The 24635-nt window shown below is 39.0% G+C and overlaps 1 protein-coding gene across 3 annotated transcripts in view; it reads left to right on the plus strand.

Annotated features, from left to right (window-relative positions):
* FREM1 (FRAS1 related extracellular matrix 1) overlaps window positions 1-24635 on the plus strand; it is a 138770-nt gene that overhangs the window by 80592 nt on the left and 33543 nt on the right. The window contains exons 22-26 of one of the 3 annotated variants that reach the window (XM_045562571.1): window positions 2163-2304; window positions 5414-5609; window positions 10075-10339; window positions 18166-18580; window positions 24092-24293. In XM_045562571.1, the coding sequence (XP_045418527.1) occupies window positions 2163-2304; window positions 5414-5609; window positions 10075-10339; window positions 18166-18580; window positions 24092-24293 (1220 nt within the window). Of the gene's footprint in view, window positions 1-2162; window positions 2305-5413; window positions 5610-10074; window positions 10340-18112; window positions 18581-24091; window positions 24294-24635 lie in introns of those variants that run through there. The other 2 variants (XM_045562569.1, XM_045562570.1) reach the window with 2 other exon arrangements.

The raw sequence follows: 24635 nt of genomic DNA on the forward strand, positions 1-24635 counted from the left end.
TAAGAATGACTGAGGGAGGTATATCAACTCATTTCTTTCATTATCTTGGTACTTTTCATACACCAGTCCTCTACTATGTTCCATACAGATCAACACCCTCTGCCACCTCAAGTCAAAATGATCACTTTCTAGACTTCTGAGCTACAGTTATTGATTGTAAACTTTTTCAGTCTCTTTCTCTGCAGCCGCTCAGAGTTCAGCCATAGGGTACAGAGTCTTCATCAATTATATTTCTATAGATCCAGCCTTTTCTTTTACCACTGGCAGCTGTACAGAACTGTACAGAGTCTACACAACTACAAAGCTTCAAGAGACCAACACTTCTCTATTGCTAGCATTAGAAAAGCATTTGGTTCTTGGTACCTCCTTGACGACTTTACCCCTTTATTCAATGGTGCAGCAGTGAGAGGCATCTTGTAGACAGTCTAGGTTTTTATCAGGAAGTGAACGACTTCCCGAAAGCACATAAACTCCCGAAGTCTCCTCCACTCTGCAGAAAAGAGGGCCTCAAACAATCCCTTCTCTATCTGCCACCTCTCCCGCTGTTCCCTATGGGCCACTGGTAAGGTACTTACAATGCGTTATGGGAAATACTGATGATGGTTTTTGGAAGGTTTCATCATGGACATCAGTTTGATTGAAAGTATTCACTGGAAATTTCTATTTTCTATTCCCCAGCTGGAATGTTGGATTGGTGTGACCTTGATTTATAAATAGGAAAATATGAAGACTATCACAGTATTATAGCATCTCTTTTCTGATTATCTCACTTTAAGAGGGAGGGATAGGGCTGAAAACTGACATTTATTAGGTGTTTATTATGTGACAGATACTAGATTAGATTCTGTCACATATATTATTTTACTAAATCCTCACCAAAATTATGGGAAGTAGGTATTATTATCCTCACTGAGAAAAATTGAGACGAGAGAGGCAAAATAGCTGACACCAGGCACTCACTCAACTCTGCTCACTCCGTAGACCATGTTCTTGTGACTAAACTCCCTGAAATGGCTTCATCTACAAGATCACCAAATCTCCTTCAACACTGCTGCAAAAGCCCTGCCTATTCTTCCCTTCTTTCCTTCTCCCCTGTGGAGAAGAAGTGACATACCCCTTTCCTCTTCCCTATGTGTCCTTAGGTATGTCACCTCTTGCCTCCTCCCAGAAAGTGCTCCACTATTTTTTCCCACCTGTATCTCAGTCTCTCCCTTTTCATTCCTTCTGTTAACAAGACACAGGACTATAGTTAGTGGTTAAGAGAGCAAATGCTGGAGTCAGATTGACTCGGTTCAGCCACTCACTTACCGGCAGTGTGACCTTGAACATATTACTTAACCTCTCTCCTCTTTGTTAACCTCTCCATAAATGGGGATAATAATAATATCCTTTTCATAGGGTGGTTTCAAGGATAAAAATGAATTAAAATATGCGAAAGTACTTGAAAGACTGGTTACTACGTGGTAAACGCAGAGAAAAGAGAAAATGGCCATATAGGCTGTGAGAGCAGCAGCCCAGAGAGGACATGCAAAACACACAGCAGCAATGGCCGTGGTTGAGGCAGCAGCAGCTCTGTCCCTGCCCATGGCTACAGGTGCCAGGAGCTAGGGGGCAGCCGAAGCACTGGGAAAAGAGGAATCGAAAACACACAGTGCCCAGAACATTACCTGGGAGAGGAAGAGTGATTTAGAGGGCCAGAGATGACATAAAGATCACCAAACTCAGAATATTATATGACAAAGGGTACTGAAACCTGTAGATAAGTCACTGAATCTCTTCAGGTAAGTTTGTGTCTGTAAAATCTCAACGATTGTAACTGGCCCACTTACTTCGTGAAGCTGCTGTTGTGAGTGTCAAATGAAATATTGGAAGCAAAATCATTTTATAAAATAAATTATAACTTATAAAACTGTAAAGTTCTATACATGTAAGTAATTAGAAATATCTGATCACCTCATAGCATATTCACTGTTGCTAACTCATTGTGTAAAGTGGAAGGAGAGCCTATTTCATGTGTCTGACTAATCACCTTCAGTACTTAGGATACTGAGCAGCATTGCTTCATTGTTGAAGGTTTGGGAACTGTAGTTGGCAATGGAAGTGTCCCTGCTAAAGTACTACCTTCTATGTTTGTATCAACCCAGGCATTTTCCTTTTCACAGGAAGGCTGAAATTGCAATGAATATGGGTGAAACTCGTATTATTTCTAGTGCTGTTCTTTCAGCCATAGATGAAGACTCACCCAGGGAGAAGATTTACTATTTATTTGAAAGGCTTCCCCAAAACGGGCAACTTCAGCTTAAGGTTAGTGGCCTTTTTACATTTATTTTTCAAAACTTACTGTAGCAGGTATAAATTTTTCTCAATATACATGTTTCTATAATTGAATTTATTCTCTAATAGCCATATTTTTGCCCAGAAGTAGAAAATTTAATTTTCCTAGCCCAGGTGAACTCACACTGTTCAAATTTTCTTAGTCAACTTGGGGTAAATTGAACCAATAGTAAGGTTCTTTATTGCCCCCTACCTAGAGGGACTGTCCCTAAATTCTGAAGGAAGAATAAAACAAATTGTCCGGTTTCTGAGTAGAATCTAGCATCTTTGAGATATCTTCATTCCTGCCAGACTTCTGACTGGGGATTCATGTAACATTCATTTTTAGCATCCATCATCGCAGCCATGAAACTCCTTCAGGTCTACAATCTCTCCCTCTCTCTCTCTCTCAGTTAAGTTTTAGACCGTTTAGACCTCAGGGACATGAACGATCTGCTTATTCTTTCATAACAGTCAGGCCTAGGGAAATTTGGAGGGGCTGCCTCTAGCTCCTTCTGCCTGTAATGGTTTCTGCTAAGACATTATCTGAGTATTATTGCCTCCTGCCTTCTCGAGCTGCAGTGAGCAGCTTTCTGGTTTCCCTTGCAATTCTCATCTTCCTCCCTGAGCAGGGATAATCCTTATCTCTTCTCCAGGGAGACAGCTTGCTCAGCAGATAACACACATTGTTCTGTAGTCTACCTGAAATGTATTTCAAAGCGGAAAGGGCCATGCCCTTATTCTGTGGTCTTATTTTCTCTTGCGGCACCAGAGCCCTCATGTTAAGGCGTGAATGGGCAAAGTCTTGAAAAAAGTAAGCGTGGAGGAAACTTTATGTGGGGGGTCATCCCACCCTACTAACATCTGTCAGATTTTAACAATTGCCACATTTGAATTCAATAAACTGTATGATGTAATACATTAACATTCTTGGATTTGTTTATGTTGTAGAAATTACTTATTTTAATGGAAAGCAAATAAGCATGGAAACATTAAGGGATACTAGGGGTAAGATCAGCTGGACTTTACTGCTAACTCTTCCAATAGCTTGCTTTGTGGTCTGATGATACCTCCTTTTTTCATGTTAGTCCTGGAATAGCACAATTTCAGTCTGATTTAGACTGTGTGCATTGCCCAGAGATTAGCCCAACACGAGTTATAGATCAGTCACTTGAGACGGTCCGTTGAGAAATCAGTCAAAATGTCTATTTGAGTGGTGGATTAGGACTGGCAACCACAACCACCAACCATCCCCAATGTGATTATTTGACGGAATGCTTAACTTCTAATCAATGTAGGCACAGTCCTAGAAAAGCAGCAAGGATTCTTTCTGTGTGGAACAGCTTGGTTGTCTGCTGTAGACTGTAGGCACCATAGAGAATCAGAGTGAAGAGCAATCACTGATTTAAATTGAGGTACAGCTGTGTCCTTATTTCGTTTCAAAGAGTAATGAAGCAGAAATGCAGCGAAAGCTCACACATTTGGGTGGCTTGGGAACTGGACTGTTTTGGATATGTGAAAATCCAGATGGGGCCAGGTTCCCAGCATGGCTCCACACAGTTCTCTCCTGGCTCCCTCGCAGTGCCCCGAGTCTTTCTGAGACCAGGGGACCGGGACTACTGGCCTCCTGGACCCTCTCAAGGGCTGTTAGTTTCTTGTTGACTTTTCTTAGTTTTCCTCACCTTGAGTCTGAATCTTCTTTTCTTCCTCTTCTGGGTTTTCAAATGATTTCATCAAGTTAAACTCACATTTGGGGGTACAAACGAGGAATTAGATGGAAATAAGAAAGTGCAAAAGATATCTTCTGTATTTATTAATACTTTTTCAGACAAAATTACAAAGGGAAAAAGTTAAATAGAATTGCTGACTGTCCAGTTTGAAACCTGAAAGAGGATCTGTTTTTAAAATTGAATTTGCAAATAGATCTCACGATGAAAACCAGCACCGAGCTTAATTATTATGATATAATTAACTTTCATCCAGTAAGCACCGGGGTGCAACACAAGTCTACAAACATCAGATGGGCAAAAATATTAAAGAGAAAGAAACTTTATCAAGTAGAATGACATAAAGGGAGGTGGTAACACGAGGGGGAGAGATAAGAACAAGCAGCTCTTTTGCTGGAACTGGGAGTCTCTGCAATAATGTATCAAGAGAAATGAAAAGAAAATGATTTAAATTTATGTTTTAGTCTCTTACACCAGACAGGAAAAGAGCAGAATAATATCATATGATAAATTTTAATATGACATTTTTCTTGAATTATGTCAAATGACATTTTATGAGCTATTCCTAGGGAAAGCTGCATACCTTAAGAGAATAATAATAGGATTATTAATATAATACAGATTTATTATTACATTTTCTAATACTCTCAATTGTTAGCCAAATCCCTCAACATAAGAACCTTTTTAAATTTAAAGTGCCACACTTTCTGAACCAAGCTTGATAATGTTGGCTTACTTTTAGAAGATTCTGATAAAAATAATATATGATATTTACAGTTTATATGTTTTGCTGACTTAGGATAGAAATGATATAAATGAGAGAGTGGTAGTGATCCTGATCATTTTCTTTGGGCTTGAGTAAGGCCAGAAAATGTACTGGAGAGTAAATGCCTCCATTCTATTTTTGTTTTATCTATTTCAGATAAGACCAGTAACAAATCATTTTGAAAAAAAAAATAGGTTTGATTAGTTGTCCAACGATGTGAACTAAAAAAAAGGAAACTCTAAAGGAAACACATTTAATTTCTAAAAAACCCATTCCAGCAGCTCAATTACCCACCTGCTCTCATTAATCGGAATATTTAATCAGCTGTGATTGCTTATGATAAATACCTTGGAAGTAGCAATGCTGTTGTATTGCCACATGACTTTGTCAAAGACCATTTGGTTGAAGCTAGTTTTTTCCTAAGGTCTTGAATTATTTTAATCTATTTCTTTGAAAAGAAAAAAAATAATGTAAGATGGCAAAAACTGGGATTTCCCTGAAATAAATATCATTTCTGTTGGAGGTTTTCAGGGAATATGGAAAGTGTTCACTAACATGGCTTGGGGAAAAAAGCCATGGGCAGCTGACTAATTCTGGCACCTTTCAGATAGGGAGGGACTGGGTCCCTCTGTATCCTGGGATGAAATGCACTCAGGAGGAAGTGGATCTGAACTTGCTGAGATACACGCACACCGGGGCAATGGATTCCCAGAATCAAGATAGCTTCACCTTCTCCCTTTGGGATGGCGACAATAGGTCACCTGCTTTTGACTGTCATATCACCATCAAGGACATGGTAAAAGGTAAAGACATGTCTACCGAGGTTTATTGGGATCAATTTTTATAACCGGAAGTGAGCTGGTATAAGAACTCATGTGTTTCTTTCTCTGTCTTTTCTTTCTTCCATCCTTCATCCCTGAAATTCTGTCATTTATATTTAGATCCATGGGCTCCTCACCTGCTTTGCCTGGGGATCTATGAGGTTCACGAGGGTAGCCAATCCATTTGTTATTTTCAGTATTTCAAAACACCTCTTGGAAATCCAGCCTTGTTTACAATGTGGCTGCACAGTCTACTTGAACTGTTAGGGATTTTTGCTTTATGTAAAATTTTACCAAAGTGATGTAATAACTCTCTTCAGGAAGTGATCTATTGCTTAAGAATGGAGTTTAAAAGGAAAATATTTCTAGTATAATAATAAAAAAAATAAAATAAATACATTTTAAAATTTAAAGGAACTTTGTTGTTGAAAAGGCTGGAAGTTGTTGCTCTTTTAACTTTGAAGGTGCTAATATACACTCCTTAGGGACAAAGGAAACCCTGTAAGATAGTAAGCTTCTCTTGGATTAATCGAGCAGAATCACTTGTATAATACAATTCAGTAGCTTATAAACGGTGGATGGAGGAGAATTTTAAAAAACAAAGCTCATCAAGGGAGAGTTTAAGGCCCTGATGCCCAACTGTCACTGGCCATAATTTTGTTTATAGCTTTTGTGAGGAGGGTAAGGATCATAGCTCATTCATCTGTATAGTCCCAGGATCTAGATAGTCCCAGAACCAAGCATAGTCTTAGATTCTCAGTACATGCTTAATTGACTGAATCAATCTTTCTTCCTTCCTTCCTTCCTTCCTTCCTTCCTTCCTTCCTTCCTTCCTTCCTTCCTTCCTTCCTTCCTTCTTTCTTTCTTTCTTTTCTTTCTTTCGTTTTCTTTTCTTTCTTTCTTTGTTTTCTTTTCTTTCTTTCTTTTGCCTTGGCTGCCAGGAAGCTCAGAGTTAAATTGGATGCTTAAGTTCAATTAAAAAAAAATCTGACTTCATGTGTGGTAGAATTACAATTGTCCTAAAATTTTTTTAAAAATTTCAGTCAGCTTGATTGATCTTGAGATGCTTATTTTGGGCTATATAATAATATATTTTATTTGCTTATTTCCTGGTTGTAAACTGTGTTCCTTGAAGATGTCTAATAAGTCACTTTCAGATAAGATAGATGTTACTGTACACATTTATTTCTCTCTGCAAAAACCTATGTCCATCATAAGTATATTTCCAGGAAAAATGTAATAGAAATAATGTGTTAGAACAGACAACTAATGTTTTAGTGTAGGCCTTCTTCTCATTGGCTTAGCACTTCATTTCACAGTGCTGGAGAAGAGCTCTGTTCCACAGTCATCTGGGGACTCTTGTTGTCTAGACAGTCCCTCATCTCTGAAGGCCTTGGAGTCACTCAGGACATGAGATGTAGAGGAAAATTAGAGGATTTCATGGACTAGGCTCAAAGGTGGTGGACCTCTCTGGTACACATTCCAGTGGCTAGGTCATGGTCATGTGCCACATTAAGGGAGGTTGGGCTTGGAAACAAGCTATGCCTCTAGGAAGAGAGGAAACAAGGCTGGCCAGTGCCTCATCAGACTCCACTGCCATCGACATGTGATCGTATTCTAAAAGGATTTATGAAAAACTATTCCACATAGATATATTAACCTATTAACCTTTTCAAAAGTTCAGAAATTTTCTTCTTTGTTTCTTTTTATATAGTGATGTTTTCTCACTGTATCCTGGTTTGGGTTTTTTTTTTTAATTAGCATGAGTTTTCTTAGGTTGCTGTATAACTTTATAACCATAATTATCTCTAAATAAAACTATACTGAATAGTTAGATTTAATCATAACCATAATATTGAGCAAGTTGGATTATTTCCATTTGGGAACTATTATAAATAACATTAACCCTTCTGGTTCTGTTGTGTCTTCTGATTTGCACAGTTGCAAAAACAATGTGGAGATCTTTCAGAGAAGTTTAGGAGGACCTGGTCTAGAGTTGACCCTAACCCATACTCTGCCCTCACAGTGCTGAAAATCGCACTGTGGCAAGAGGCAGTTGCTCGTCCTCCCCTCAGTCCCATTTTCTGCTTCTGATGAAACCTCTTGTGAGTGCTGTTTTGTTTCCCAGGCCTTGTTCATTTTTCTTATTTGCTTGATGTATTAATCTCACTTCACTCTGTAGCATCTGTGCCTCAAATTTCGCTTAAATTTAGGATGGTCTTTGACTCTATGTAGATACTATGAAGTTGCATAACATTTTGAGGTAAATACATAGTAAAGCAAAAAGACCAATTCAGTTATTTAAAACAAGGTTTCCCAGTCTTGGCACTGTTGACATTTGGGGATGGATAATTCTTTGTTGTAAGGGACTTCCTTATGCATTGTAGAATGTTTAGCAGCATCTCAGGCCTCTACCCACTAGATGCAGGTATTAATAGCAACCCTCAGTTATAGCAGCCAACAATGTGTCCAGACATTGCCAAATGTCCCCAGGGGGTAGGGGGGTGGCAAAATTGCCCTTCGTTGAGAACCACTGGTTAAAATTATATCACCTTCATGTTTTGTTTTCATTTCTTGTTTCCTTATGAGACTGAATATCTTTTCAAAATTTTATTGGCCATTTTTTAATTCTAATTTTTTAATTCTGAAATGGCTTGACATTTACTTCACATATTTTCCTTTTTGGATATTCACTCTTAGTATTGATTCATAAGAACTCCCTATCTATTAAAGGGAGGGAGCAAAATAATACAGTATTTAAGAGCTTGTGCTCTCAAGTTAAGATGGCTTGAGTACAAATTCTTGCTCCACAGTTTATTAACTGTGTGACCATTAGCAGGTTAGTTAGCATTTCTACACCTTAGCTTCCTCATTTATAATCCGGGGAATATGGTATACTTTACAGGATTGGTGTGAATATGTAAGCGCCCTTAGATCTGTGCCTGACACAAAGTAGAAGGTCCATATTTTAGATATTAACATTTTTTAATGGACCTCAGGTGATTGAAATTGAATTATAATTTCTAGTTTGTAAAACTGCATCGGTTCATGTGTGACCCAATTCTCCCTTGCTCATTCATACACTCACTTATACATTTTTAAAAACTGTGGTCAAATATGCATAACACAAAATGTACCATATTAACCATTTTCAAGTGTACAGTTCAGTAATGTTAAATATATTCATATTTTTGTACCTCCAATCTCCAAAACTTTTCATCTTGCAAAACTAAAATTCTTTGCCCATTAGATAACTGCTCCCCATTCCCCCCTGCCCTAGTTCCTGGCAAACACCATTCTGTGTTCTGTTTCTATGAGTTCGAATACTCTAGGTATTTCATACAAGTGGAATCATACAGTATGTATCTTTTCATGACTGGCTTATTTAACTTAGCATAATGCCCTCAAGGTTCATCCATGTAGTAGCATGTGCCAGAATTCCCTCCCTTGTAAGGCTGAATTATATTCCATTGCATGTGTATATTACATTTTGTTTATCCATTCTTCTGTGAAGGGGCACTTGGGTTGCTTCTATCTCTTGGCTATTCTGAATAATCCTACTATAAACGTGCTTGTATAAACATACATTCTTTCTAAAATATATGATGAATCCCTGTGCAACCACCACAAAATTCAAGGACTGGAATATTAACAATAGTAGACATCTTCCTATATTCTCTGCTCATCTTCCAGAGAATACCACTGTCTTGAATTTTGTATTATTTTCTAACTTTTGTTTATAGTTTTCTCAATTTGCTCACATAACTAATAAATGTTGATAAACCACATTTGTGTTGTTGTATGTAGCTGTAGTTCATTTGTTTTGTTACTGTATGAAATCCATTGTATGAATAGACATACATGTTTGTATATACATTCACCTTTTGAAAAGGTAATTGGGTTGTCTCCAGTGTTTTCAATTCCAAGCAGCGCTGCAAGGACCACTTTGATATGTGTCTCCTGGGGTACAAGTGCAAATGTTTCTTTCAGGTACACGGCTCTGGTGGAATCACTGGGTCAAGGCATATGTGAATATCCAACACTTTACAAAATAATGCCAAATTGTGTACCAATTTACACTCCCTCCAGAACTGTATGCGAGATTCTCTTGCTCTACATCTTCTCCAACACTTAGTACAGTCAGACTTCTACATCTTTGCCAGTCGGAGTTATGAGGTGGCAACTTACTGTGATCTTGTTTGTATTTCCACAATCATTCATGAGATTGGGCATTTTTTTATATATTATTGGCTACATGTGTTTCCTATTCTGTGAAATATCTGTTCATGTATTTAGCCTAATTCTTTTATTGAAAATAGTTATGTAAACCTTTCTATGTCATGTTCGTTTTGATTTTTGCACAGTTTGACCTTTGTCTTCTACCTTTGCTGGGGACATTATTTCTTTTTAAATGTGGTTCTTGACTGCAACCTCTTCTGCCACACAGGTGATATCGTCATCCTCACAAAACCACTGGTGGTGTCTAAAGGTGACAGAGGTTTCTTGACAACCACCACTCTCCTGGCTTTGGACGGAACAGACAAGCCTGAGGAGCTGCTCTATGTTATCACCTCCCCGCCACGACATGGCCAGTTGGAATATGTTCGATACCCTGGAATCCCCATTACAAGCTTCAGCCAAATGGATGTAGCAGGGCAGATGGTTTGCTACGTACATAAGGGCAAGGCAGCTGTCCCAAGTGACACGTTCAGGTGAGCCCCATGGAAACTTTTCTGACCCCCTTCCTGGGATTAATACTTAGAAAGAGAAAAGGCTGGGAATGGTGGCTCATGTCTATAATCCTAGCACTCTGGGAGGCCGAGGCAGGAGGATTGCTTGAAGCCAGGAGACTAGGCTGAGCAAGAGCAAGATACCATCTCTGCAAAAAATAGAAAAATTAGCCAGGCGTGTAGTCCCAGCTACTTCGGAGGCTGAGGGAGGAGGATTGCTTAAGCCCAAGAGTTTGAGGTTGCAGTGAGTTATGATGACACCACTGCACTGTAGCTGGGCAACAGAGTGAGACCCTGTCTCAAACAAAAAAAAAGAAAAAAGGAAAGAGAAAAGGAGATATGTTAATGTGTTGCACTATAGTAATCATTTTACAAAATATATATATCTCATAACATCATGTTGTATACTTTAAGTATATACAATAACATTTATTTTTAAAAAAAGGAAATAAAGAAAGAAAAAAAAATGAATCCTTTTCCAGCTGTGGTATAGCTGTGCTTTTCTTCTATTGCCTAGAAGGTGCACAATTAAAATGACAGCAGCAAAGCGAGACATTAGGGCCTGTTATTGAAAAATAAATGCAATAAGCAGACCTAAATACAATCTCTTCTATGAGGAGAAATGTGAAGAGCTGAGGGTCCCAGCTAAGGATAGACGTAGAAAAGTAATTTCCCCCCTCTTTGGAGTATGTTTGTCTATCTGAGGAAAACACATTTATTAGTAAACATTTGGCATAAGCAGACACTGCCTTTTGACACAATGTGTTCCGGTAACTGTATCATAAATCATGTTGTCATAAAGTGGATCATCTTCCCCCATAGAAACAATGGTATAATTGGGGGCTGTGCACCTGTTCAAGGATTCTGTATCAAATAAATCACTGGAGTGAATAACAGTCTGGTGAAAAGGCAAAGATACCACATTAATGAAGGTCTACGTTCATTTAAGATGTGGAAATGTGTTTCAAGTCACATACGGCAAGAGCAACTCTAGAAGATCTATAATCTAGCAATCCTCAAAGCTGCCCAAACTTGAGGCCCTTAATAGAAATACAGATCCCTAGGCCAGGCATGAGGACCAGGAAATGTTGGACTAGTCTTTGAGGGAACCATGGTACATAATCCAATTTTGAGTTTTACTGATTAAGAAGACCCTGGGAACACTGATTTGTCTGCCATATACTCAGGCTTCTGGCCCCTGGGGTCCAATTTTCACCATGTCACAATACAACTTTCTAAAGAGTGGTATAAAATAACATAAATAGAACACACTCCTATATTGTTCAATGGATTCCCACAAACTATCCAGTGTTACCAATACACCTGTATTGAAATAACTACTGCTCTCCTCTCTCATACATTTTGCCTATCTAAACTCAGTATGTCTGCTATGATAAACACAGTTTAAAGTTCAGCAAAGATTATTTTGTTTACCTTTTTAGCATTTAAAATGATTTCTGAAAGCCAATTTGAATAGTCCAACTCTTAAACAAAAAATCCAGGAAAGCTGAACCTTCTTTTTTGCCTTGATGAATGTCCCTCAACAAGCAGATAATCATTTAATTGATCAATATCTTTACCAATTCAGCACTTGAGTGTTGCTAGGCATTAATTAAAACATTAAGAGTAGGGATTCCTTTCCAAGCTGGTTCTTTTGTTGGAGAAGTAGTATGGTGTAGTTGTTAAGTAAATTACTCATAAGTCTGTGGCCTTCATCGAGTTATACCAGTTCCTGGGCTTGTTTCCTCTTCAGTGAAATGAAATGATGCTCATAGCACCTGCCTCCCAGGGTTGTTGGGAGGTTTAAGTGAGCTTATGCGTGTAAAGTACTTAAAATGGTACCTGGCACTTAGGAAGAACTAAACCAGTACTAGCTGCTAAATCAGTATTATTATTACTGTTATTGTTATCATTGTTTATTACATTCTTTCCCTGGCCCCTTCTCACTGCTGATCTTTATTAACACGAAGCACGATCTTGAAGGGGGAAAGAAGTTACAGAGAAGAGCAATGATTATTCTTCTTTTCCTGTTTGCTAATGAAGGCTGGGTGCTTCTTGGCTTAGTACATGTGTATCTGATCCAGGGCTTTTAATTTTACACTTGTTTCTGGAACTTCTTGCTTCTCTCCATTCCTGCTTCCCTCAGTCAATGCCCACAGGACAGTCTGCTGAAGACATTAATGACTGTATTGGAGAAACCAGTGACCTGGCTGGAGAAGCCAAAGAATGAATGTGTAAAGATGTTGAGAAATGAAGGTTAGGTACTAATCAGATGATGAGACTAAAAAACAAAATCTCCATATGTAAGGATTGGTTATACTGTAAAAATTTCCTAATTTGCATCCAGAGGAAGTCATATGAGATGGCATTTTGGAAATCAATCATCCTAGGAATTTCTACATTTCTAGATCCTCAGAGAATTACCTGGGAGAATTACAAAATACTAATTCTTGCACCTCACCCCAGAGAGGCAACTTTGGTAAGTCCAGTCTCAGGCCCAGATCTGTATTTTTAAAAGTTCTCCAGGCAATTCTTGATGCAGTCAGGACTAGCAGTCACTGGTCTGGTCCAGTCCATTGTTCTGAGGAGCCTTGAGACTTTATGGAAGGCCTCCCAGGGCCTCCCAGAGACAGAAAATGAAGAGCTAAATTGGTGGGATTCTGGGCCCTTCAGACAAATGTATTGATCAAACTTTGTCCTGTTTTGTTTTTGGACACTTTGTTTTCTAGTTTGTTTTGCACACTGGGCTTCTGGGCAAGGTTTTCTTTTAGCAAAAAGGCTGTGGCACCTTAGCAGGTGGTGCTAATATGTCTTTAATAGCTCTTCCTATTGACTGTGTTCCCTTTTTAACAAAGAGAGTACAGGTCTCAGGTGTCAAGCCTTTGGGCAGCAATATCTAGCTAGAGTTAAAAACACTACTTTCTTATATTTATTTTTGTAGTATTCATGGTAATTAAGTTTTTAGTATTTAAAACTTTCAATTCTAGTAGTTGGTTAAAAACTCTCCTTTTAAGTACCTTTATTTAAGGAAAAAAGTGAATTGATATAAAGCAAAATTTTCTTATATTTATTTTTGTAGTATTCATGGTAATTAAGTTTTTAGTATTTAAAACTTTCAATTCTAGTAGTTGGTTAAAAACTCTCCTTTTAAGTACCTTTATTTAAGGAAAAAAGTGAATTGATATAAAGCAAAATAGTAAGTAAGGAGTACAGGCATATGATAAAAATGATGATGGTGGGGTTTGAATGACTTAAGATTAGGAAACAGGGCCATAGGGAGAAAACAAACAACAAAGGTTGAAAAGCGTTAATTTGGTCCAATCTCTTCATTTACACATAGGAAAGCTAGTGTAGGTATTGCTTGAACATCTGCGATGTATCAGGCAGTGTACCAGACTCTTTTTCTTATGTTATTTCTCTTAAGCTTTCAACCATCACCTTGAGAGAGATGTGGTTGTGCCCATTTTAAGCATGAGAAAACCAAGGTTCCAAGAGGCAAAGGAAGTCACCTAAATTGACATAACTGAATCATCACTGAATCTGGGGCTGAGAGCTCATTTCCAGCAGCGACTTCTTTTCATTGTACCTTGTTTTACCAAAAAATTGCGGAGAAAATGCATTTGTGCAAAGGAACCTCCTCAATGTGTCATTCTGATATTTGGCCAGCAGTTTTGCATATTTATAATGGAAGAGCCTAGCATCTGCCCAAGGCCCGCATTTTAATCTTGTCATTTCTCTAACCCAATCATGGACTGCTGTGTTGTTTGTCAAGTGGAGCTAAACCAAAGCCGAAAGCCTGTTTTAATGAAAGTGTGATCATGGTGCTTTTTAAAAATTAAATATATGCAACCAATCTAATCACCTAAATTTATGTTGCTTGCTGTTAAATTTGGCAAGGAATTTGGCTGGGTAGAAGAGATAAATTCTGTGGCAGAGGATTTTTTTCCCCCTCTCTCTTTTTAACGTAAGATATGGCAGCATTAATTAAACAGGGGAGTTTAATAGTCAGATTTTACCTTCTGCAAAAATATTTTGTGAATCATAAATTTCTCCTGCATTGTTTGGTGCTGCTGGCCTGGAAGAAAGATTTGGCAGCATGTTCTAGGACAGATGACACCAAGTGATTAGCAAGCTGACTTCAGCTGCTGGCAGCCGGGCACTAAAAGAACATGCTAATGTCCTCCATTTTGACATGCCGGCTGGACTTTTTTTTTTTTTTTTTCTGAGGAGCTGGCGCTATTTATGATTCCATTTTTATCTTTTAAATGCCATGACAGATGGCGGATTCTTCAGCCAACTCTATTGCCAGGAAATGCAGAAAGCTTGAAAGCACCGTGATAATGGTGAAATCAGACCAGTCAGGCACCCCCGACAAATCTGAGAGTCATTCCCCAAATTTCATGAGAATGGTGGTCATCTTGGCTGCAGCCCTTCTCAGGAGGTTGTAATAAGGGAAATTAAACAAAACAGACCTGCAGAAGGAGCTGCTACCTCGATAGCACCAGCTTCTTCACCTCAGAGTGGATACCAACATAGTGATGGCACTATTGTTTAGGACCTTTACAACATATTTGGAGGATTTTTTGAGGGAGGGGGAGCATTTGGAAGATCATCTGGTCAACTTTTGCAGACATGAGCAGCATTGACCTTGGTTCACTTGCTTTGCTGGCTTTATTTTGACTGGGAACCCAACCATAACCATTCACTCTGTCTCTCTCCCTGACAATGTTGTTTTTTTTTTTTTTTTGCCTGTGAGTGGTTTGTATTATTACTTGTGAAAGTGGAATGACGTATTTGATTCAGTCATGTTTAGAAATTGCATCTTTTTTCAATCCTGGCTTATTAGCTTTAGGTCAGGGCAGACAGCTGCCTCGGTGTCCCAGCTGGGAACAGTGGCCTCAGCAAACATATTTCTTGCTCCTCTGTGGCCTCCGGTCTGCTTGCCCTTGTGCCCATCTGTCTGATGGCAGACGGCCTGTTTCCAACGTGGTCAGATCCCAGTCATCAGGCAGGGAGGAGTTTGAGGTAGACAGCCTGGATCATGAGACAACCTCAGTGTCCTCACAGGGGTCACGCACGCATAGAGTAAATGTGGCCATCCTAAGACTGAACTTGGAGGACCCTGTCAGGCAATTTTGAAATTCAGTCTCCAGAGAAGAAAGTCAGAATCAGACATTAAAGATGGCCGCCTCTGACGGAGCTGCTGGGACTCATGGGAGCTCACTTTCAACCCTGTTGCTCCTGATCCCGTCTCTCCCCTACTTTCCTCTTCCTTCCTCCCTTCTTCACTGATGTTTGACTGACTTTTAATAGGGTACAAAGTCTAACTACACAATTACTGATAGACTAACAACACATGACCTTTGGCTTTCATTTGTATTAGACTATCAACGGCTGATTTAAAACTCTCCACTCTATAAGGACCTGGTAGGGAATAGAGAGCTACTTTATTTGTAAAACAGGGTAGAATGAGAAGTGTGAAACATATTTCTGGAGGGGTAAAATGGAAAAGGGAGAACTTGGAGGCACTGGGGAACACCTAGCCTTCTTTTTATTTTACCTTGAATCAGATGATAGGATCTAGGGGGAATATAAAAAAGTAACAGGAAAACAACAGAATAAGGACATAATTCCATGAAAGGCTTTGCCTGAGACATAGAGCCTAATTTTTATGCCTAAAAATGCACATCACTTGACCTTTGACTGTGAAGGTGACTAAATTAAAAAGTTTGAAGAACACACAGACATTTTTCTAGGTGCACTTTTCTTCTTTTTTTCTAAATAACTGATTTTGTAAACACTTCATGATTCAGCAATGAAATTGCCCAATTTGCTTAGAATATAATTTCTTTAAGGTTTAGAATTACAAAAGGAAAACTGATTGGTTTAAGGAAACTGTGATTTTGCTCAATCTATAATTCTAAAAATAATTTAATACCCTGATTCAAACTGTAAAAAAGATGCTGGGAAAAAAGAGTAGGTTCCATTCTTTACAAGTAGAGGTGCATCCAATGTCAAATTTTACTTTATTTGTTATATTTCACTTAGCAGTGTTAACTTTTTGGACATAAATTCCATTGTCTTTGCATCATATAGTATCTTCCTCATAGGTAGACTTATTAATTAGTTCAAAGCAAAATCTGCAGTCAGCTAAACTCATCTCCCTTTTTGTCCAGCTGTTCCTCTCCCTGAGTCCTTTGCCGCAGGCAGGGGTTGAGCCTCGCACCCCCACTACCTGGTTCAGGTTCCTTCACCACCAAAAGTAAAGCATCAACCCTCAAATCCTGAAGAAACCTTGAGAGATCATAAGATGCAAGACACAAGACACATTTCACAAAGAATAAAGAACTTGTTAGTCAAATTTGCCAGATTAATAAAATAAATATAATCCTCATACCTTCTCTCATAAAAAAAGAACCCTACAAAGGAAATTTTTATGTAGTTTACATTTCACAAAAACATTATTTTTAGCAATTTTTGCATCAGTGGAATATGTGTGTGTCCTCCATGAATATTTCTACCAACTGTGGTGGATTGAGAAAAACTAACGGCACAGCTCTACAGTTATTTCTAAGTGCATTTCTTTGGTGTATGGTGAATTTGTCAATCCCATCTGATAGTAGTGATTTCCTAAACTTTTGGAGTTTTTAATATTGTATCATTACATGATACTCTTAATTCTCCTTAAAATAAAAATTATGTATTAAAATTTTATAAAGATCATTTAAGTTAGTGTTATTGTGAGATTGGCTGTAACAGATAGAATGCGATTTAGTGATCAATATAATCAAAAGCATGTTATGGTATCACAAACCCAAGATTACAAGAGAGATTTTGCTCATCTTGAATGTGTATCGTTTCAGCTTTCTCTTTATATAGTTTTGTGATGGTGTTTAGGTGCCGTAATTCTTTTGTGGCGGATTGCTAGAGCAGCATTTATTAAAAACTCTGCAAGAGCAGAGGGTGTAGGTCAAAAGACCTGGGTTCTAGTCCCAGCTCCAGCTACTATTATACCTTCCTTATGATCTCCCATGAAGTTTCTGAACATTCTTTGAAGCAAGGAAATACTCCCTGTCTATCATAACTCCCACATATTTTATAAGGAACAAATGTAGAAGCATGTGTAAACTGTAAGAGATTAGAGCCTCATAACATTTTAGAGTTGGCTAATACTTAATGATCATCTGAGCCATCCTTTAATTTTATAGAAGAGTGAGAATGAGGTCCAGAAAGGAGAGATGAGTTAGGTAAAATTACATGGCTGAGAAATGTGATCCACTCTTAAGAAATTTACTGTGAAAACATGAATAGAATGAATAAGCCAAATTCAGCCTATTCAATACTTTATTGTATCGGCCTCCCAATTATCAGTCTTAAAAGTTTAGCTTATTACATTCCTATGAAGGAAATACAATTGCAAAATCATAAATAAATAAAAGGAGTATGCTCTTTAAACTCACATGTAATGTAATGGGTCTAATTAGATGGGCAATTCCTGTTTTGCACAAGGAACTACACTAAGCGCTGACAAGGCTGAGAAATATTGTTGGCAGAGTTTCCAGCTCCATCACGTGGGCCTGCCATTAATGCTGTTGGGAAAATGCTCGTGGGCATAGAATGGTCAGTTTACGTGTTACCCAGTGACTGGTTAATGATAGGCATTCTCCTGAAAGATCTGCCCTTGATTTTTTTCATTTGAGTCACAACACTACGTGTCCTTTAGTAAAGGTGTGTATTGTTATCATTTCATTCCAGTAGATGGTGACACAAGAATCCATGCTGAAGGCTGCCTTGCCTCTCTTTGCCAGATTCATCGTCAGCAATGGACTGCGGACCAAGCACGGGGTGCTTGAGATCACGCTGGAGACTGCGGACACAGCCTTGCCCGTGGTGACCAGGAACAAGGGGTTGAGACTGGCCGCAGGGGCCATGGGCCTGCTTTCCCCTGACCTCCTTCAGCTGAGCGACCCTGACACGCCTGTGGAGAGCCTCACCTTCCTCCTGGCCGAGCTCCCAAAGCATGGCCAGCTCTACCTGCGGGGGACAGCGCTGCTTCAACACAATTTCACTCAGCAGGATGTGGACAGCAGGAGTGTGGCCTATCAGCACTCAGGAGGGGACTCCCACATTGACTGCTTCACTTTTGTGGCCACTGACAGGACAAACCGGGGCTTTGTTGTGAATGGGAGAGTGTGGGAAGAACCCGTTTCATTCACCATTCAGGCAAGTATGACAAACACACAGATCATTGCCAGAGATGTGACAAAAGCAACTTTAAGAACTAGTTCCTTATTTCCTTCCCTCTTTCATTCAAATATGGGTTGTGTCTCTACACCATGCTGGGCAAATTGGATGACTAAAACAGACATGGTCCCTGAGTATGGGCCAATGGCTAACCCTAAGAGTTGGTTGTCGTACAGAAAGGAGGGGGGAAAAAGGGCTTGGGAGTCAGAGAGACCTAGGTTTCGGTTTGCCATTTATTAACTGTGTGACCTTAAAAGAATTCTTTAACTCCTCTGCATCTACTTTCCCTTCTTTGAAAAACATGCCTGCAGCATTGTGGTAAGAATCCAATACAGTTAGGTAGTCAAAGCAGTAGCATATTGCCTGAAACACAGATGATATTCAGTATCTGTGACTACTGTTACACGGTGTGACTAACCATACTCTTATGATGGCAGTTATTGGTCCATGTCATCTACCAGCATTGTAATGGCTTTCAGCTAAACATATGCAAACTCACAAGGAGCATCAATATTGCACATGTAATAATGGCGAGGATTGGCCGGGCGCGGTGGCTCACGCCTGTAATCCTAGCTCTGGGAGGCCGAGGCGGGTGGATCGCTCGAGGTCAGGAGTTCGAGACCAGCCTGAGCAAGAGTGAGACCCCGTCTCTACTAAAAATAGAAAGAAATTATCTGGCCAACTAAAAATATATATACAAAAAAATTAGCCGGGCATGGTTGCTCATGCCTGTAGTCCCAGCTACTCGGGAGGCTGAGGCAGTAGGATCGCTTAAGCCCAGGAGTCTGAGGTTGCTGTGAGCTAAGCTGACGCCACGGCACTCACTCTAGCCCGGGCAACAAAGTGAGACTCTGTCTCAAAAAAAAAAAAAAAAAAATAATGGCGAGGATGATAATAGCAGCAACCACAATTTCTTTAGTGTTAACTATTGGTCAGATCCACTGTATATAAATCTCATTTGATTTTCATAAAAATCCTATGAGGTAAGTTTTATTGCCTACATTTTATAGATGAGGGAACTGAGGTTCAGAAGTTAAATAATTTGATCAAAAATACACAAAGACCTCAAGTCTTTCTGATCCCAAAGTCTGTGTCCTCTCTCTGACACTACACTGCCATGTTTGTCGACTGTTACAGTGATTCTTGGAGGGCATAATGTGTTTTTCTTTTTTGAGTCAAAATACATCAAATATATTCTGGCTCTCAAACCCCTGAATCTACTTTCTTGGAAGTAGTTCACGCCTGTGCTATACACTTCCACCAATAGCAAAGCAGATAAAAAATTGTCCCTTACTTCAGGATACTTTGTGACTAGTAAAATAACCATATTTTCCCCTGCTCTTATACATATATACACATATATAGTGTGTATGTATCAATATAGACAGATATGGAAAGAGATAAAGATAGAGAGAGATTATCTTAAGAGTAGGCTCATGCAATTATAGGGCCAAGCTGGTAGGCTACAAATTTCAGCAGGAGTTGATGTTGCAGGCTTGAGCCCAGAGGTAGTCTGGAGGCAAAGTTCCTTCCTCTTTGGGGGAACCTTGGTCTTTTCCCTTAAGGCCTGTGACTGATTGGTTGAGGCCCACCCATATTATGGAGGGCAATTTGCGTTACTCGAAGTCTACTGATTTCAGTGTTAATCACATTTAAACCACACCATAGCCTAGCAAAGTTGACACATAAAATTAACCCCCAAGGTGTCTATCTGAAGTGGGGAGTCATGATAGACAGCGTGGGTACTGGATGGGCCTTTGGCACTATGGAGGTCCAGCAAATGTAATGAAATGGTAACGCATTGGGAGAAGAGAGAAGGCGTTGGTATCATTGACACAGTATGCAAGAAGCACTTTGTACATATTAAAATTATTGGCTTTTAAATTATATTATAATGAACTTTTAAATTATATTTCAGGATTTTTTTTATTAGTCCCATCCCACTCTTCAGTCTGTTAATATCTTTTTCTTGATGTCTAACCCTCCACTCTAGGTTGAGAAATGCTTCTGTATTGTCCAATCAGGAATAATTTTCTGGGTCTGTTTGGTTGCAAATTTGTAAGAATTGTAATAGAAATTCTGAGTGCAGACATAAGAGTTCCTTCCTGCACTCCATAGCAGAGATGGAAAAGGACGGGGAGTTTGGAGGAAGTACCAGAACTTAAATCAGGTCTCTCCCCGCACCAGTATTCATCTTAAAGAGCATGGGTATCGTAAGAGAGTTATCCCTTAAAAATCATGGAATTTATTGATAGGAAAATGTTGGAAATATGTTGTAAAGGTTCTTTTTCATCAAAAGTACAAGGTTGGCTGGGCGTGGTGGCTCACGCCTGTAATCCTAGCACTCTGGGAGGCCGAGGCAGATGGATCGCTTGAGGTCAGGAGTTTGAGACCAGCCTGAGCAAGAGCGAGACCCCATCTCTAGTAAAAATAGAAAGAAATTATCTGGCCAACTAAATATATATATAGAAAAAATTAGCCAGGCATGGTGGCGCATGCCTGTAGTCCCAGCTACTCGGGAGGCTGAGGCAGTAGGATCACTTAAGCCCAGGAGTTTGAGGTTGCTATGAGCTAGGCTGACACCACGGCACTCACTCTAGCCAGGGCAACAAAGCAAGACTCTGTCTCAAAAAAAAAAAAAAAAGTACAAGGTTTTTCTTGCAAAAAAATATTATTATGTGTAAAAACCTCATGAGGAAAGCCTCCAACTTTCTCCTATAATTCCCCCCGCCCCCAACTCCTCTGTCCTCTCTCAGAGAGGTCAAAAGGCTTTAGGAAGTGACTGACTCCTGCCAGCAGTGTAGGAGAAATGACTTCCTCAGTCTCTTGCCTGCAAGAGCTTTTTCTGCCAAAACAATACAATGTTGACCACTTTTGAGTGATGAATTGGTTCACATAAGTCTCCAAGCATGAGTACTCTTATGATGGTACCTGGGTAACTGTGGATGAAGCTACTAGATTTAACAAGTGCAAAACACAGGCACAACCCAACATTTGTTTTGCAGGAAATCATTTTTGTCTGAACAAGATGACTGTGGCTGATGCAACCTGTAGTCCTCCTTCAAAGAGGGAGGGCTCAGGGAGAAGTAGAAAGGACTCCTGTCATTGCTAAGGTTCTGGAATGTTTGAGATGATTCTCAGTAAATCGAATACAAGTTATCATAGGATACAGCTTCCTTTTTACAAACAAGACTTACACTCCAATATTGAAAAATTCTTCTTGTATACCGAGCCAGAAGATCTGCTTTGAAGATGCTATGCACCCTAATAAGATCTAGGTTATATTTTAGCATGATTATGACCAGAGACACAACAGGGGACCATGTAACTAGAGTTTAGATATCAACAGGCATTTATTACTTTTGTCACACTTTTGTTTTTAAGGCAAATACAACATCCCAAAACAAAACAATGATCCTACACTCAGCTACTTACTAAGTTTGAGGATTTCTTACATGGCTTGGAAGTATTTTGGTTTTTCCTCTTCTCCCATTGATCACCCCCTTCCTGTCCACCATGGTTGTGGGAGCTTCTTCCCTAACAGGACACGATGACAATTTGACTCTCTACCTCCCACCTGACCACACGGCTCTGAAAGTGGCTGCCCACTTTTTTCAGGAAAGGAGAATGACTGTGACTTTTGGAAATGTTTGTTGCTGTTCCAATTCATAATATAGTAACTTATTGTAAAGAATTCACAAACTACAGAAAGGAACAAGAAAAAAAATCCTTCACAATTATACCACGCAAAGATAACTATTGTTGATGGCTTCCTTACATTCTTTTATTCTGTGCAATTAAAAAGTCAGGACAATATTGTATGTACTACTATGCATATCGCCTGTTTCCACTCTTCATACACCATGAACATTTCCTCATCTCATTAAGTATTTCTTGAAAATTTGATTTTAAAAGGCTGAGTAGGACTTGGTCTCAGGTGGAGATGTTTTATAATCAATGCCCTGGTGGAGTTTTATGTTTTTTGGAATTTTAAAATTGCTATTATATTTATTGAATATATATAATACATAGACACATATTTTTCTGTACATGTCTAATTTTTCTATAAGATACAGAACATTTTTGTCCAAAAAACTTTCACGATTTTGCATCCCTACCAGCAAAATATAAAAATGTCTGTTTCTCCACATATTTACCAACTTGAGTTATGATTATTTTTTATTTTAAAAAAAGAATCTTGCCAATTTGAAAGGAAGAAGTAGTTGATTATGACAAAATTCCATATAGAAATAAACAGAGGAAGAGCTGTAATTTTTCGCACCCCAAGACAAATGAACAGATTTGTGCAAATGATCCCAGACATTTGTCTATACAAGCATATATATGTATTTGTTTTTAACAAAAATAGTATCATAGTCATCTTCTATTCTGCAGCTTACTGGGTTTTTTTCAATTAACACAAAATTGTGGAAAATTTTCATGATTGATTTTATCTTACCCCTTATTCTTTTTAATAGCTGCACAATAGTTTATATGAGAATACACAAAAATATATGTGGTCTTATCATTGACATGAATTCTTTGCTAGGGTGAACTAAGATTTATAGTAGTATCATTTGGGGATAAATGAAGTTAAGGATCGAGAGATTAGGAGTGAGGGGAATGAAGGTAGTTTTTTGTACCTGTTTTCTAGTATCAGTGGTGAAGTTTTGCTAACCCATCCACCCTTGTGCCATCCCCAACCTACAATTGTTATCTTGCAAATGCAAGACGGATTTAGTTCCCTACAGGCTACCAGACCTAAACGAAGTCTTCTGTGGTATTTAAACCTGCACTCCTGTTCTTACTTATGAGTCATTGCCCATTCACCATCTTTACAAATCTAGTACACCTGTTTAGTTACCTGGCTCATTCTCAATGAAGCAAATATGCAAATGTCTAAAATAGTCAGCTTTTCATTTTTTTCTTACTGAGGTATTTCTACTTTTATTCAACATTTTTGTCATTTGAACAAAGGCATGCCAAAAAAAATTCTGTGTATTTATAAACTCATACAATCTTGTTTCTGTAAATCACTAAGCACTGGAAAAATGGGGAAATCCTTCCCTGAAGCTAACATTAAGTTGGCCATACAATTCTTGGGTCCATTTATCTGTATGCATTCCAGAAATACTCCCTGGGCTTCTGTTATGGTTCAGGCACTGTGCCAGGTGCAGGGAATAGACGGGAGGGGCGGGGAAGAGACCTAATGTCGGCCCTCACAGAGCTTGCATGCTAAGGGGGAGTCAGACAGTAGACAAACTGATAAAGTTGGTTGACGGTTTACAATGGAAAGTTGGCCTCTCTTCCAGGCACTGAGATATTTGCTGAGGATAGTGTGGACAGGACAATCTTTAGCAGAAATCAACTCATAAGGAGTATACGGAATCTGAAACTTGGGAGAGTTTGTGATTGTTGAACCATGAAAGCCCTACGTTGCATGGGGTGAAAAACATTTGGATAACATTGTATGTAACGCTGATGATTCAGGTGGACCAGTTGGACAGAACAGCCCCCCGGATCACGCTCTTGCATTCCCCTTCTCAAGTGGGGCTCCTAAAAAATGGCTGTTACGGGATTTACATTACTTCCCGTGTGCTGAAGGCATCAGACCCTGACACTGAGGACGATCAAATCATCTTTAAGATTTTACGAGGCCCACAACATGGACATCTGGAGAACACAACAACAGGTACTGGCTTCCTTAATCCTTATAATTGCTCGTTTTAAAATACCCACTGGTTGGCAGGGCTAGAGAGTAATTTAATTAAGTGTAGGCCCATTTGGTAAACACTCCCCAGGGCTTACTGATAGATGCAGTTTATAAATCAATATTGGTGCTAAAGAGGGTTTGAAGCTGAGTTTTACTAAATTCATCTTGACTGGGAGAGCCAAATGCTGATATACAGCTGTTTATTGTTTACATTTTTTTTTCTCAACAGCAGATTGTAATATATTCAGAGGAACACAGTGTCAGGATTAAATTTCATATGTGTGTCTAATTTTTTCTTCTATCATGAATTCTAAATGATGT

Source organism: Lemur catta, chromosome 10 (genome assembly GCF_020740605.2).
Source record: "Lemur catta isolate mLemCat1 chromosome 10, mLemCat1.pri, whole genome shotgun sequence".
Classification (NCBI taxonomy): Eukaryota; Metazoa; Chordata; class Mammalia; order Primates; family Lemuridae; genus Lemur; species Lemur catta.